Raw genomic sequence first — 12,307 nt, forward strand, 5'->3', positions numbered from 1 at the left:
ACCTCTTCACCCTTCTCCTCTCTGTGAGAATGGTACGGCCTGCTCCCGCATCTTCCCCCCCTCACTGTGAAAATGGTATGGTCTGCTCCCGCCTCTCCCCTCCCTTCACTGTGAGAATGGTATAGTCTGCTCCCGCCTTTTCACCTTCCTCCTCACTGTGAGAATGGTACAGCCTGCTCCCCTCTCTCCCTGCCCATCCTCGCTGTGAGAATAGTATGACCTGCTCCCTCCTTCCCATCCATTCTTGCTGTGAGAATATGACCTGCTCCCTCCTTCCCCCCATTCCTCGCTGTGAGAATGGTATGGCCTGCTCCTGCCTCTCCCCCTCGTCCTTGCTGTGAAAATGGTACGGCCTGCTCCGCCTCTTCACTCCCCTCCTCGCGGTGAGAATGGTATGGCCTGCTCCCACCTCTTTATCTCCCCCCTCCCCATCCTTGCTGTGAGAATGGTATGGTCTGCTCCCGCCCCCCCCCTCTCTGTGTGAGAATGGTAAGGCCTGCTCCCTCCTTTCTACCTGTCTTCCCTGTGAGAATAGTATGATCTGCTCTCACCGCTCCCCCTCCCTGTGAGAAAGGTACAGCCTGCTCCCACCTCTCCCCTCCCCTCCCCTCCCCTCCCCTCACTGTGAGAATGGTATGGCCTGCTTCCTCTTCCCTCTCCCCTACCCAAAATCCTGTTGGATGGGGGGTGGGGTGCTACTTGGCCTCCTGTGTGAGCTCTGATTGGCCACCCTCCTACAGGAGGTGGGGAAAGTGGGGAAGAGCAACCAATCAGAAGAGGTTCTGGGCTGGAACTACTATGAGAAGAGGAATTTCTGGGGAGAGTAGCCAGCCCTAGGGTTGGGGGAGGGGGTGTTCCCTGAACGCCTGGGTTCAGCACCCGGCTATGGGAGGGTGGGCTGTGTTGTATTAACCCTTTGGTGCACGTGGCCTGACCTCACACGTCTCCTCTCTCTCCTCGCAGCTCCGCCCTCCTGTGACGCGACGCCGGAGCCGGGCTGAGCACGCCCTGTGGGTGCGGCTGGCTCTGCACCCCGCCGGAGGAGGATGCTGTAACTTGCTGGAGCTGGACCTGGAGCCTGTGATTGGTGGAGGCTGGGTGGGGGGAGGGGGTTGACTTGGTGGGGGCCTGGATTTGTTCTCTCTGACTTCTGGATATTTGGATTCTGGAATCCCATTGCCCCTTGTCACTGAGTGGTAGTGAAAGGCCACCACCCTCCCTCTGAGTGGAGCCCCCCACTCATCTCCACCTGCTCCCCCGCCTGCAAGGAAGGCACCGCACCCCAACCCCACCTGCCCCTCCCTCCCCCCATCCAGCCGCCTGCCCCCCCCATGAGGATCTGAGGCTGTGGCAGTGGGGGGGCGGCGCCCAGCATTTGCCTTGAGGGGGGGGCAGGGACAGATGCGACTGGGCGCCATGGCCAGACTGCTGCCCTTGGCGCTGCTCATGGGTGCCCTGCTGGGCCCCGGGGCGGGCGGGGCAGCGCTGGAGTTTGGTGGCGCCACGGGGCAGTGGGCCCGCTATGCCCGCTGGGACGCCAGCTCCTTGGGGGAGCTGAGCTTTAGCCTGAAGACAAACGTCTCGCGGGCGCTGGTGCTTTACCTGGATGACGGGGGGAACTGCGACTTCCTGGAGCTCATGATCGCTGACGGGCGCCTGCGCCTGCGTTTCACCATCTCCTGTGCCGAGCCTGCCAAGCTGCACCTGGAGACGCCCGTGGATGACGACCGCTGGCACATGGTGCTCCTGACCCGCAACTACCGGGAGACCATGCTGGTGGTGGACGGCGAGGCCAAGGTGGCCGAGGTCAAGTCCAAGCGGCGGGACATGGCGGTAGAGAGCGACCTCTTTGTGGGGGGGATCCCGCCCGACGTGCGCCTCTCGGCGCTTACCCTGAGCACCGTCAAGTACGAGGTGCCCTTCAAGGGGCTGGTGGCCAACCTCAAGGTGGGCGACACGCCGCCGGCCCTGCTGGGCAGCCAGGGCATCCGCAGCGACACGGAGTACCTGTGCACCAAGCAGAATCCCTGTGCCCACGGGGGGCTCTGCAGCGTGCTGAATGGCGAGGTGCAGTGCGACTGCAGTATGACCGGCTTCCAGGGCAAGTTCTGCAGTGAAGGTGAGACCCCAGGGGACAGGAGGGGAGGGCGAGGGTTTGGAGCAGGGGTGTGGCCCAGATGGTTCACTGTCCCTCCCCAGAGTGGGGGCATTGCCCTAGGGACAGGCTGGGCAGCAGCAGAGAGAGCTCGACCCTCCCACACCCTCACAGCGTGCTCTCCCCTTTCCCAGAGTGGTGCAGGGAGAGAGGGGCTTGGACTTGTCAGTTCCGTCAGCCCTTGGCCTCCGCTTTGTGCCACTAGGAGCCTGGCTGAGCTGTCACAGCCGTGGCGCCTGACTGGCCGGGATGGGCTCTGTGCAATCTGGGAGAGAGTTTGGGGTGTCAGCTATCCAGGTTTGTGGTGCAGATTTGGGCCTGGCCCCATCTCTTCTTTGGCAGCTTCTAGCAGGGAATTCAGAGGAGGGGACAGGGATGGAGAGGCTGCAGGCTGGAGCCTTTGGGGATGTCGCTTTGTGGGGATCTTATTTATTTTATTATTGGGGTTTGTTTGCGGGTGTTGCTGTTCTGTGCTGGTTGTCGAGGCTTACAAGGTTAGAGCACGGGGCTGGGAGCCAGGACTCCTGGGTTCTATGTCAGCTCTGTGAGGGGAGTGGGGTCCAGTGGTTCTAGAGGCTGGGTTGCTGGAGTGGGGGAGTCTCTGGCTTAGGTTGGTGGTTGGGAACTGGGTTATACTGGCTTGGGGAGGACACTTTACCAGCTTAGCCCAATGAAGTTTGGCTCCTGGCCTACTGGGTGTCCTGGGGCAAGTCACTTCCCCCTCTGTGACGCAGTTCCCTAATCTGTAAAATGCAGGGAATAATCTGACTCTGTGTGTCTGGGCAGCGCCTGGCCCGACGGGGACCCTGACCTCAGTGTGGGGTTTGGGTCAGTGCAGTGCTTCCCTGATGGAGGCCCCGAGCTCAGTGTGGGGTTTGGGTCAGTGCAGCGCTTCCCTGATGGGGGGCCCCGAGCTCAGTGTGGGGTTTGGGTCAGTGCAGCGCTTCCCTGATGGGGGGCCCCGAGCTCAGTGTGGGGTTTGGGTCAGTGCAGCGCTTCCCTGACGGGGGGCCCCGAGCTCAGTGTGGGGTTTGGGTCAGTGCAGCGCTTCCCTGACGGGGGGCCCCGAGCTCAGTGTGGGGTTTGGGTCAGTGCAGCGCTTCCCTGACGGGGGGCCCTGAGTTCAGTGTGGGGTTTGGGTCAGTGCAGCGCTTCCCTGATGGGGGGCCCCGAGCTCAGTGTGGGGTTTGGGTCAGTGCAGTGCTTCCCTGACGGAGGCCCCGAGCTCAGTGTGGGGTTTGGGTCAGTGCAGCGCTTCCCTGACGGGGGGCCCTGAGTTCAGTGTGGGGTTTGGGTCAGTGCAGCGCTTCCCTGATGGGGGGCCCCGAGCTCAGTGTGGGGTTTGGGTCAGTGCAGCGCTTCCCTGATGGGGGGCCCCGAGCTCAGTGTGGGGTTTGGGTCAGTGCAGCGCTTCCCTGATGGGGGGCCCCGAGCTCAGTGTGGGGTTTGGGTCAGTGCAGCGCTTCCCTGATGGGGGGCCCCGAGCTCAGTGTGGGGTTTGGGTCAGTGCAGCACCTGACCTGACAGGGGCCCCCAGCTCGGTTGGGAGACTTTTAGTGCTATTGTAAGGTCTGGCAGGTTCACGGGTACCAGGCTGGCCTGTGTGTTGTCCATCTTCCTTGAAAGCCGAGTGAGTCAGACAGATCAGCAAAAAAAACCTCATATTTTTTGGTGGAAAATTTTGAAAAAATCCTTTTATTGCCCATGCAATTTCCTGTGATTTCTTTTTAATGAAAACCCACCTGTCTTCCCCTCCCAAAATCAGTTTTCAAATAAACATTTTGGTCCCCAACTGATTTTTTTCCTGCCTCATTTTCAGTTTTTCAACCAGAAATCAGAAAATTTTAAAGGGAAGAACATTTTTCCGAGAGGATTTCCCATTCCTTCAGTAAAACGTGTTATTTCAAAAATAAAGTGTCCGTGAACACTTCCTGCCTGAGCCCTGAACTCAAGTCACATTCGTGCTACGTGGCCAGTGAGTTTGTGTGGGTGGCTACTGTGTTTTTAAGTGGTCCCGCAGGACCCGCCTTGGGCCTGGCTTTGTGTTTCCCAGCATCTTGGCCAGCCATTGTCACCGGTGTTCAGTGACTGTGACGTGCTCAGAGGGTTTTGCACCAGTGCACGGGGGTGCTCATGCTCAGTGCAGCTACAGGGTCAGCCCCTGCCCTGGACAGTTTGTTTTCTCAGTAGATGAAGGAAGGATGATTATCCCCTGTTTTACAGATGGGGAAACTGAGGCACAGGGTGATGACAGGTAGGAATTGAACCCAGATGTCCCGAGTCCCTCCTCCTTCCCTAAGCCCGAGTGCCCCTGGAGGTCGCTGTGAATGTGTGAAATGGGCCAGCATGCCCGAAGTCAGTATCTGCTTTGGGAATGCAGTGGCCAGTCGCTGTATAGAGAGGGGTGGCAGCGCCGTTAGAGTGGGTGCGTTCTAACGGGGGATCGAGTAGGTGACCAAGGTCAAATGGCTGCATTTCCATGGGGACAGCAAATTGTGGCATCAGTGTTATCAGGCTGCTTGGGAACAAACTACCCAACAGGGCCCTGCGCTGTGCTGGGCATGTTTGTACACACCGTCCCCCCACGCATGTGTGCTCTCCTTGTGCCAGTTGGTAGAAACCCCCTTCCCTGTGACCGAGAGTGGGGTCCCCGTCACGCTGCGCAGACACGCACTGACAGGCCACGCCCCAAAGAGCTCACATGCGAAATAGACAAAAGGTGGTGATGGGGAAACTGAGGCATTGAGCGGGAAGAGACTTGTCCAAGGTTGGGGCAGAGCTGGGATAGAACCCAGGAGTCCTGACTCCCAGTCCAGTGCCTAGCCACTGCAATCTGCTGTCTCCCCAAAAATGGCAAAAGAGGGTTTACGCTGGTGAGAGCAGAGATCACAGAGCTGGGGAGCATTTGGCTGGGGCGGGGTGCTGGAGGGATACATAGTGAGGATCGGACAGAGAAGGGAGACGGGCTTAGGAACAACCAGACTGGATCAGATCCATAGGCCCACCCAGCATCGTCTTCCCCAGCCTGGTATCCCCCCCTTGCCACCCTCAATTGGACCTGAGGCCTGCCCAGCCTGGTATCACCCCACCTGTCAAGGCTGATTCCCCACTCTGGCATGTTGAGTGTAGAAGGTGTGGGCCCGCAAGGATTCTAAAAATTAATGCTGGCCATTCCAGGCTGGTATTAAACTCCCTAGGTCACAGCTTCTCTCTGTCATCCCTGTGGGGTACCCTCAAGCCCTTTCACCCCCACCCCGAAGAGCCGAAAAAGAAAAACAAAGGAAATCACCTGTTGCCACCAGCTAATTAAACAACATATGCACAAACGTCTTAGGACACAAAAAACCCCCAATCCTGTTCTTAAAAAAGGTAAATTTGATTAAAACCAAAACTAAAGAAAATACATCTGGAACTTAGGTTATTGCTAGATTTAAAAAGAGTAAATATAATAATTAAGCATCAAGAATGGTTTTCTTGAGGTCCAGGTTAATGGTTACAAGCAAAACAAAAGCATTTGTGGGTTAGCACAGAGGAATTCACAAGCCAATAAGGGAAAAAAAAGAGATAAAGCTAATTGTGTCTTCCTAGACATTCTCTGATCTACTTACATATCTGGGGGTTTCAAATAACCAGTTTCTAGGTATGATCTGATGGTTTTTCATACGTGGTTTAAAGCTTCCTACAGCATAGTTCAGCCCTGTTCCTGCTCTGTGTCTTCTGTCCCCGGAGAACAACAGACAGACAGACAAAGGGAAAGTTTTTTCCCAATTTTAAAAAGTCCTAGCTCTCCCATTGGCTCTTTTGGTCAGGTGCCCACTCCCTTCCTTTTACCTCTGGGCTTTTTTAACCCTTTACAGGTAAAGCAAGTAGAGAACAGCTATTAACAGGTATTTTATAGCTGGCTAGGTGTCCATAAAAGGGAAGCCCCCTCCCCTTCATTTATCACACGCCCCCCAAATCACAGATGGTGTTGGCCCAAGAAAGACAGACCTGTCCTCGCTTACAGACAACCCCCCAACCTAAAGCAAATACTCACCAGCAACCACACATCACTGAACAAAAACACTGACCCAGGAACCTATCCTTGTAACAAAGCCCGATGCCAACTCTGTCCACATATCTATTCAAGTGACATCATCATAGGACCTAATCACATCAGCCATACCATCAGGGGCTCGTTCACCTGCACATCTACCAATGTGATATATGCCATCATGTGCCAGCAATCCCCCTCTGCCATGTACATTGGCCAAACCGGACAGTCTCTACGCAAAAGAATTAATGGACACAAATCTGACATCAGGAATCATAATACTCAAAAACCAGTGGGAGAACACTTTAACCTGTCTGGTCATTCAATGACAGACCTGCGGGTGGCTATCTTACAACAGAAAAACTTCAAAAACAGACTCCAACGAGAGACTGCTGAGCTGGAATTGATATGCAAACTAGATAGAATCAACTCAGGATTGAATAAGGACTGGGAATGGCTGAGCCATTACAAACATTGAATCTATCTCCCCTTGTAAGTATTCTCACACTTCTTATCAAACTGTCTGGACTGGGCTATCTTGATTATCACTTCAAAAGTTTTTTTCTCTTACTTAATTGGCCTCTCAGAGTTGGTAAGACAACTCCCACCTGTTCATGCTCTCTGTATGTGTGTATATATATCTCCTCAATATATGTTCCACTCTATATGCATCCGAAGAAGTGGGCTGTAGCCCACAAAAGCTTATGCTCTAATAAATTTGTTAGTCTCTAAGGTGCCACAAGTACTCCTGTTCTTTTTGCGGATACAGACTAACACGGCTGCTACTCTGAAACCAGAGTTAATAAGATACGTGCACCTCTAATTTTACTACTAATTACATGAAGAACTAAACAGTATTTTTCACATTTCAAGAGTACAATGACTTAGAATACAGGGACATTTTTACCCGGCTGATTCTGGGAAACCTTCCCGAGAGAGTGCATCAGCCACTTTGTTAGAGGCTCCTGAAATGTGTTATATTTTAAAATCAAAGTCTTGAAGAGCTAAACTCCACCGAAGAAGTTTTTTGTTAGTTTTTTTGGCTCTGTGAAGCCACTTCAGTGCAGCATGGTCAGTCTGCAGGTGGAAACGGCATCCCCAAATATATGGGCATAGCTTCTCCAGAGCATACACAATGGCTTAACATTCTTTTTCTGGGACTGAGCAGTGGCTTTACTTCTCAGAAAGATTTTTGCTGAGAAACACGACAGGATGGAATTGTTGATCTGGTCCTTTCTGCATTAAAACTGCTCCTACACCACTCTCGGATGCATCTGTGGTTACGACGAACGGTTGGTCAAAGTCCAGGGCCCTTAGTACAGGGTCAGACGTAAGGATCACCTTAAGCTGGTTAACGGCTTTGTGACACTTTCTCAGTCCACTGAACTGCATTTGGGGTTTTTTTTCTGGTTAGGTCTGTCAGTGGGGTGGCAATTTGGCTGTAGTGTGGTACAAATCGTCGCTAATACCCGGCCAAGCCCAAAAAGGATTGGACCTGCTTCTTTGACTTAGGGACAGGCCAATTTTGGATAGCATTTACCTTAGCCTGTAGGGGGTTGATAGTTCCTTGACCCACCTGATGTCCAAGGTACGTTACCCTGTTCAGGCCTATTTGACATTTTCCGGCCTTAACAGTTAATCCTGCCTCCCTTGTGTGCTGGAAGACAGCTTGGAGGTGTTCTGCCCATGAATCTGAGAATATAGCCATATCATCAAGGTAGGCTACTGCAAATTCCCTAAGTCCAGCCAGAAGGTTCTCTGCCAGTCTCTGGAAGGTTGCGGGTGCGATTCACAGTCCGAAAGGGAGCACATTAAATTCATACAGCCCTACACGGGTGATGAAGGCTGACCTTTCCTTGGCTGGGTCATATAACGGCACTTGCCAGTACCCCTTAGTTAAGTCTAAGGTGGAGATGAACTGGGCACATCCCAGTTTCTCCAATAGCTCATCTGTGTGTGGCATTGGATAGTTTTCTGGGTGAGTTACAGCATTTAGCTTACGGTAGTCCACGCAAAAACAGATTTCCCCGTCTGGTTTGGGAACCAGAACCACTGGAGAGGCCCATGCACTCTCAGAGGGCGGATTACACCCATCTGTAACATGTCCTTGATTTCCCTTTCTATTGCGGTTTTGGCTTGAGGAGCCATCCAGTAGGGTTGGGCTCTAATTGGGTGAGCATCACCTGTGTCAATGGAGTGGTACGCCCGTTCTGTCCATCCTGGGGTGGCTGTAAACATTGGCACGAAGCTGGTGCACAGCTCCTGGATTTGCTCTCGCTAATTATGCCCAAGGGTGATGGAAAGGCTCATCTCTTCTATGCCACCGTTGCTTTTTCCTTCGTAGTAGATTCCTTCAGGCCACCCAGCGTCATCTCTGTCCTGGGCTGTAAACTGGAGAACCTTGATTTCTCAGGAATAAAAAGGCTTTAGAGAATTATCATGGTATACTTTAGGGTAGGGTCTGGGAACGCTATGAGGTAATTAACAGCTCCCAGGTGCTCTTGCACCATAAATGGCCCCTCCCACGACGCTTCCATCTTATTGGCCTGGAGCGCTTTCAGGACCATGACTTGATCACCTACTTTGAAGGAACACTCTCTGGCATGTTTATCATACCATGCCCTTTGCTCTTGTTGAGCATCCTGTAGGTTTTTTCGAGCAAGGGCTAGAGAGTCCTTGAGGGTGTTTTGCAGGTTGGTTACAAAGTCCAAAATGTTAGTTCCTGGAGAAGATGTAACCCCCTCCCATTGCTGCTTTACTGACTGTAATGGCCCCTTAACTTTGTGGCCATAAATGAGTTCAAAGGGTGAAAACCCCAAACTGGGATGTGGTACAGCCCTGGAGGCAAAGAGCAACTGCTGCAACATTAGGTCCCAATCGTTGGAGTGCTCATTTAGGAATTTACGTATCATGGCCCCCAAGTCCCATTAAACTTCTCCACTAGGCCATTTGTTTGATGGTGGTAAGGGGTGGCAACCAAGTGGTTTACCCCATGAGTTTCCCAAAGACGTTTCATGGCCCCTGCCAGAAAGTTAGTTCCCGAATCCGTAAGGATGTCTGAGGGCCAACCTACACTGGCAAAAATGTCTGCCAATGCCTGGCTCACGCTTTTATCCCTGGTGTTGCTTAGAGATACTGCTTCTGGCCATCGGGTGGCAAAATCCATGAAGGTCAGTATGTACAGCTTTCCTCTGGGTGTCTTTTTAGGGAAAGGACCCAGAATATTCACAGCTACACGCTGAAATGGAACCTCAGTTATGGGGAGTGGCTGGAGAGGGGCCTTGTCCTGGTCTTGGGGCTTTCCCACACTCTGGCACACCTCACAAGACCGGACATAGATAGAAACATCCTTACCCATTCCATCCCAGTGAAATGACTTCCCCAAATGGTCTTTGGTCCTGTTCACCCCAGCATGGCCACTAGGGTGATCGTGGGCTAAGCTCAAGAGCTCTTCCCTATACACCTCTACCCCGATATAACGCGACCCGATATAACACGAATTCGGATATAACGCGTAAAGCAGCGCTCCGGGGGGGCGGGGCTGCGCGCTCCGGTGGATCAAAGCAAGTTCAATATAACGCAGTTTCACCTATAACGCGGTAAGATTTTTTGGCTCCTGAGGACAGCGTTATATCGGGGTAGAGGTGTACTTAGTTGGAACTACCAACTGTCTCTGAGAATGCCAGTCCTCCTTGTGCCCACCAGAAAGGATTTTCTTGTATAAGAGTCCTCCTTCTACAACAAACCTGGACATATTGGAAGAGCTGAGAGGCGGTGGGTCGCTCCGTGCCACCGTCCAAACTCCCTTAAGGCTTTCATCCATTTTCTGTTCTGCCTGGAACTGCTCCCTTGATGCTAGAGACATTAGTTTCTTGCGGGGTTGTGGACTGGGGCTTGGTCCCACTGGAAGCGATGCAGGTGATGGGGGTGTCTCCATTGACTGTGAACCGCTCTCCGCTGGTGCACTGGGTTGTATTTCAGGTTCCTGTTGATCATCTTGCGCTGGTTGAGCTGCTGCTGCAGGTTCAGGCTCTGTGGCACCATTTGGTGCTGGCTCCCCTGACTCTGGTGGGGTTGCAAGCACGGGCTCTGGGGCTGACTGCTCCACCAGTTCCGATTCTTGGGCTGGTTCTGGCTGGTCCCAGGAACTGGATCTACAACTGCTGCCAGAGACTTTGGTCTGGTGTCTGGTTTCACCACCTCTGGCTGGATCCTATAGGAGGCTTAGGAATGGAGTTAGGTGTGGAGGCCTATTTAGCCTGGCTGCAGTTGACTATCCCCACCCGTTTTGTTAGCCTCACATGGTTGGCTAAGTCTTCTCCCTGCAGCACGAGAAGAAGAAAGCTAGTAGCAGTTGGTGCAGATGCCAGAAGGGGCAACCCGAGCAGACACCACACCATTGGTGTCATCCCAAGGCCCCACCTCGCAAGGAGGAGCCCTCCACACAGGGAGACCCCAGATGCCCTCTCATCCCTCCATCCTACTCTCCAATCACCCATCTCGCCCCAGCCCACAGTCAGCTGGATGATGCTTCAAATGTAATGAGCTGGGGCATGTGAAGGCCAACTGCCCCAAGAGCACCAGCCGACTGCAACTCATGACCCTGGGGTCCCAACAAGAGCCTTCAAGCCCAGATGCCTCGCAAATACCCCCAGAGCGAAGGGAAACTGTGAATGTGGGCGGGAGGAAGATTGCTGCGTGGAGAGACACTGGAGCACAGGTGTCAGCTATCCACCAATCCCTGGTGGACCCCAAATTCATCGACCCAGAGGCCCAAGTGACGGTGCAACCCTTTAAGGCCAACTCTTTTAACTTGCCTACAGCCACGTTGCCTGTCCAGTACAAGGGCTGGTCAGGAATATGGACTTTTGCAGTCTATGATGATTATCCCACCGCTACCACCATGGTTGTCAAGGCTGATTCCCCACTCTGGCATGTTGAGTGCAGAAGGTGGGGGCCGACAAGGATTCTAAAAATTAATACTGGCCACTCCAGGCTGGTATTAAACTCCCAAGGTCACAGCTTCTCTCTGATCTTGGATGGGTAGATGCTGCCACCACCCAAGTGCAAAAAACCCCTTTGAACCCAGGAAGGCACACTTGGGAATTCATCCCTGTGGGGTACCCTCAAGCCCTTTCATCCCCCCTCCGCGGAAGAGCTGAGAAAGAAAAACAAAGGAAATCAGCTGTTGCCACCAGCTAATTAAACAACATATGCACAAACGTCTTAGGACACACAAAAAACCCCAATCCTGTTCTTAAAAAAGGTAAATTTTATTAAAACCAAAAAGAAAGAAAATACATCTGGAACGTCGGTTATTGCTAGATTTAAAAAGAGCAAATATAATAATTAAGCATCAAGAATGGTTTTCTTGAGGTCCAGGTTAATGGTTACAAACAAAACAAAAGCATTTGGGGGTTAGCACAGAGGAGTCCACAAGCCAATAAGGAAAAAAAAAAACGAGATAAACCTAATTGTGTCTTCCTAGACATACCCTGATCTACTTACGTATCTGGGGGTTTCAAATAATAACCAGTCTCTAGGTATGATCTGATGGTTTTTCATACGTGGTTTAAAGCTTCCTACAGCATAGTTCAGCCCTGTTCCTGCTCTGTGTCTCCTCTCCCCGGAGAACAACAGACAGACAAACAGAAAGTTTTTTCCCAATTTTAAAAAGTTCTAGCCCTCCCATTGGCTCTTTTGGTCAGGTGCCCACTCCCTTCCTTTTACCTCTGGGCTTTTTAAACCTTTATAGATAAAGCAAGTAGAGAACAGCTACTAACAGGGATTTTATAGCTAACTGGCTGGCTGGGTGTCCATAAAAGGGAGCTACCCCCCCTTCATTTATCACACCACCCTCCCTGCCATCCCAGATCAGACCCAGGGGTATTCCTCCCCTCCCCCGCTGCCACCCGGGGCCCATCCAACCTGGTCTCTGCAACAGTGGCCAGTCCCAGTTGCTTCAGAGGAAGGAGCCAGAACTCCTCACCGATGGGATAGCCTGTCCCCCAGGAAGGTCTCCCGGCCTCCCATGGAGATCAGTTTAAAGCCTGAGGCAGCGCTAGGGTTTGCCCAGGATAACTGTGGTGGTGCCAGATCATGCCCTTCACCTGCATAGT

The 12,307-nt window shown here is 52.7% G+C and overlaps 1 protein-coding gene across 1 annotated transcript in view; it reads left to right on the top strand.

Moving 5' to 3' along the window:
- Positions 1-1,401: 1,401 nt before the first annotated feature.
- Positions 1,402-12,307, top strand: part of NRXN2 (neurexin 2) — a 293,562-nt gene continuing 282,656 nt past the window's right edge. The window contains exon 1 of the mRNA XM_065408659.1: positions 1,402-2,119. Within this exon, the coding sequence (XP_065264731.1) occupies positions 1,402-2,119 (718 nt within the window). The remainder of the gene's footprint in view (positions 2,120-12,307) is intronic.

The sequence above is a fragment of the Emys orbicularis genome, chromosome 7 (genome assembly GCF_028017835.1).
Source record: "Emys orbicularis isolate rEmyOrb1 chromosome 7, rEmyOrb1.hap1, whole genome shotgun sequence".
In the NCBI taxonomy this organism is placed as follows: domain Eukaryota; kingdom Metazoa; phylum Chordata; order Testudines; family Emydidae; genus Emys; species Emys orbicularis.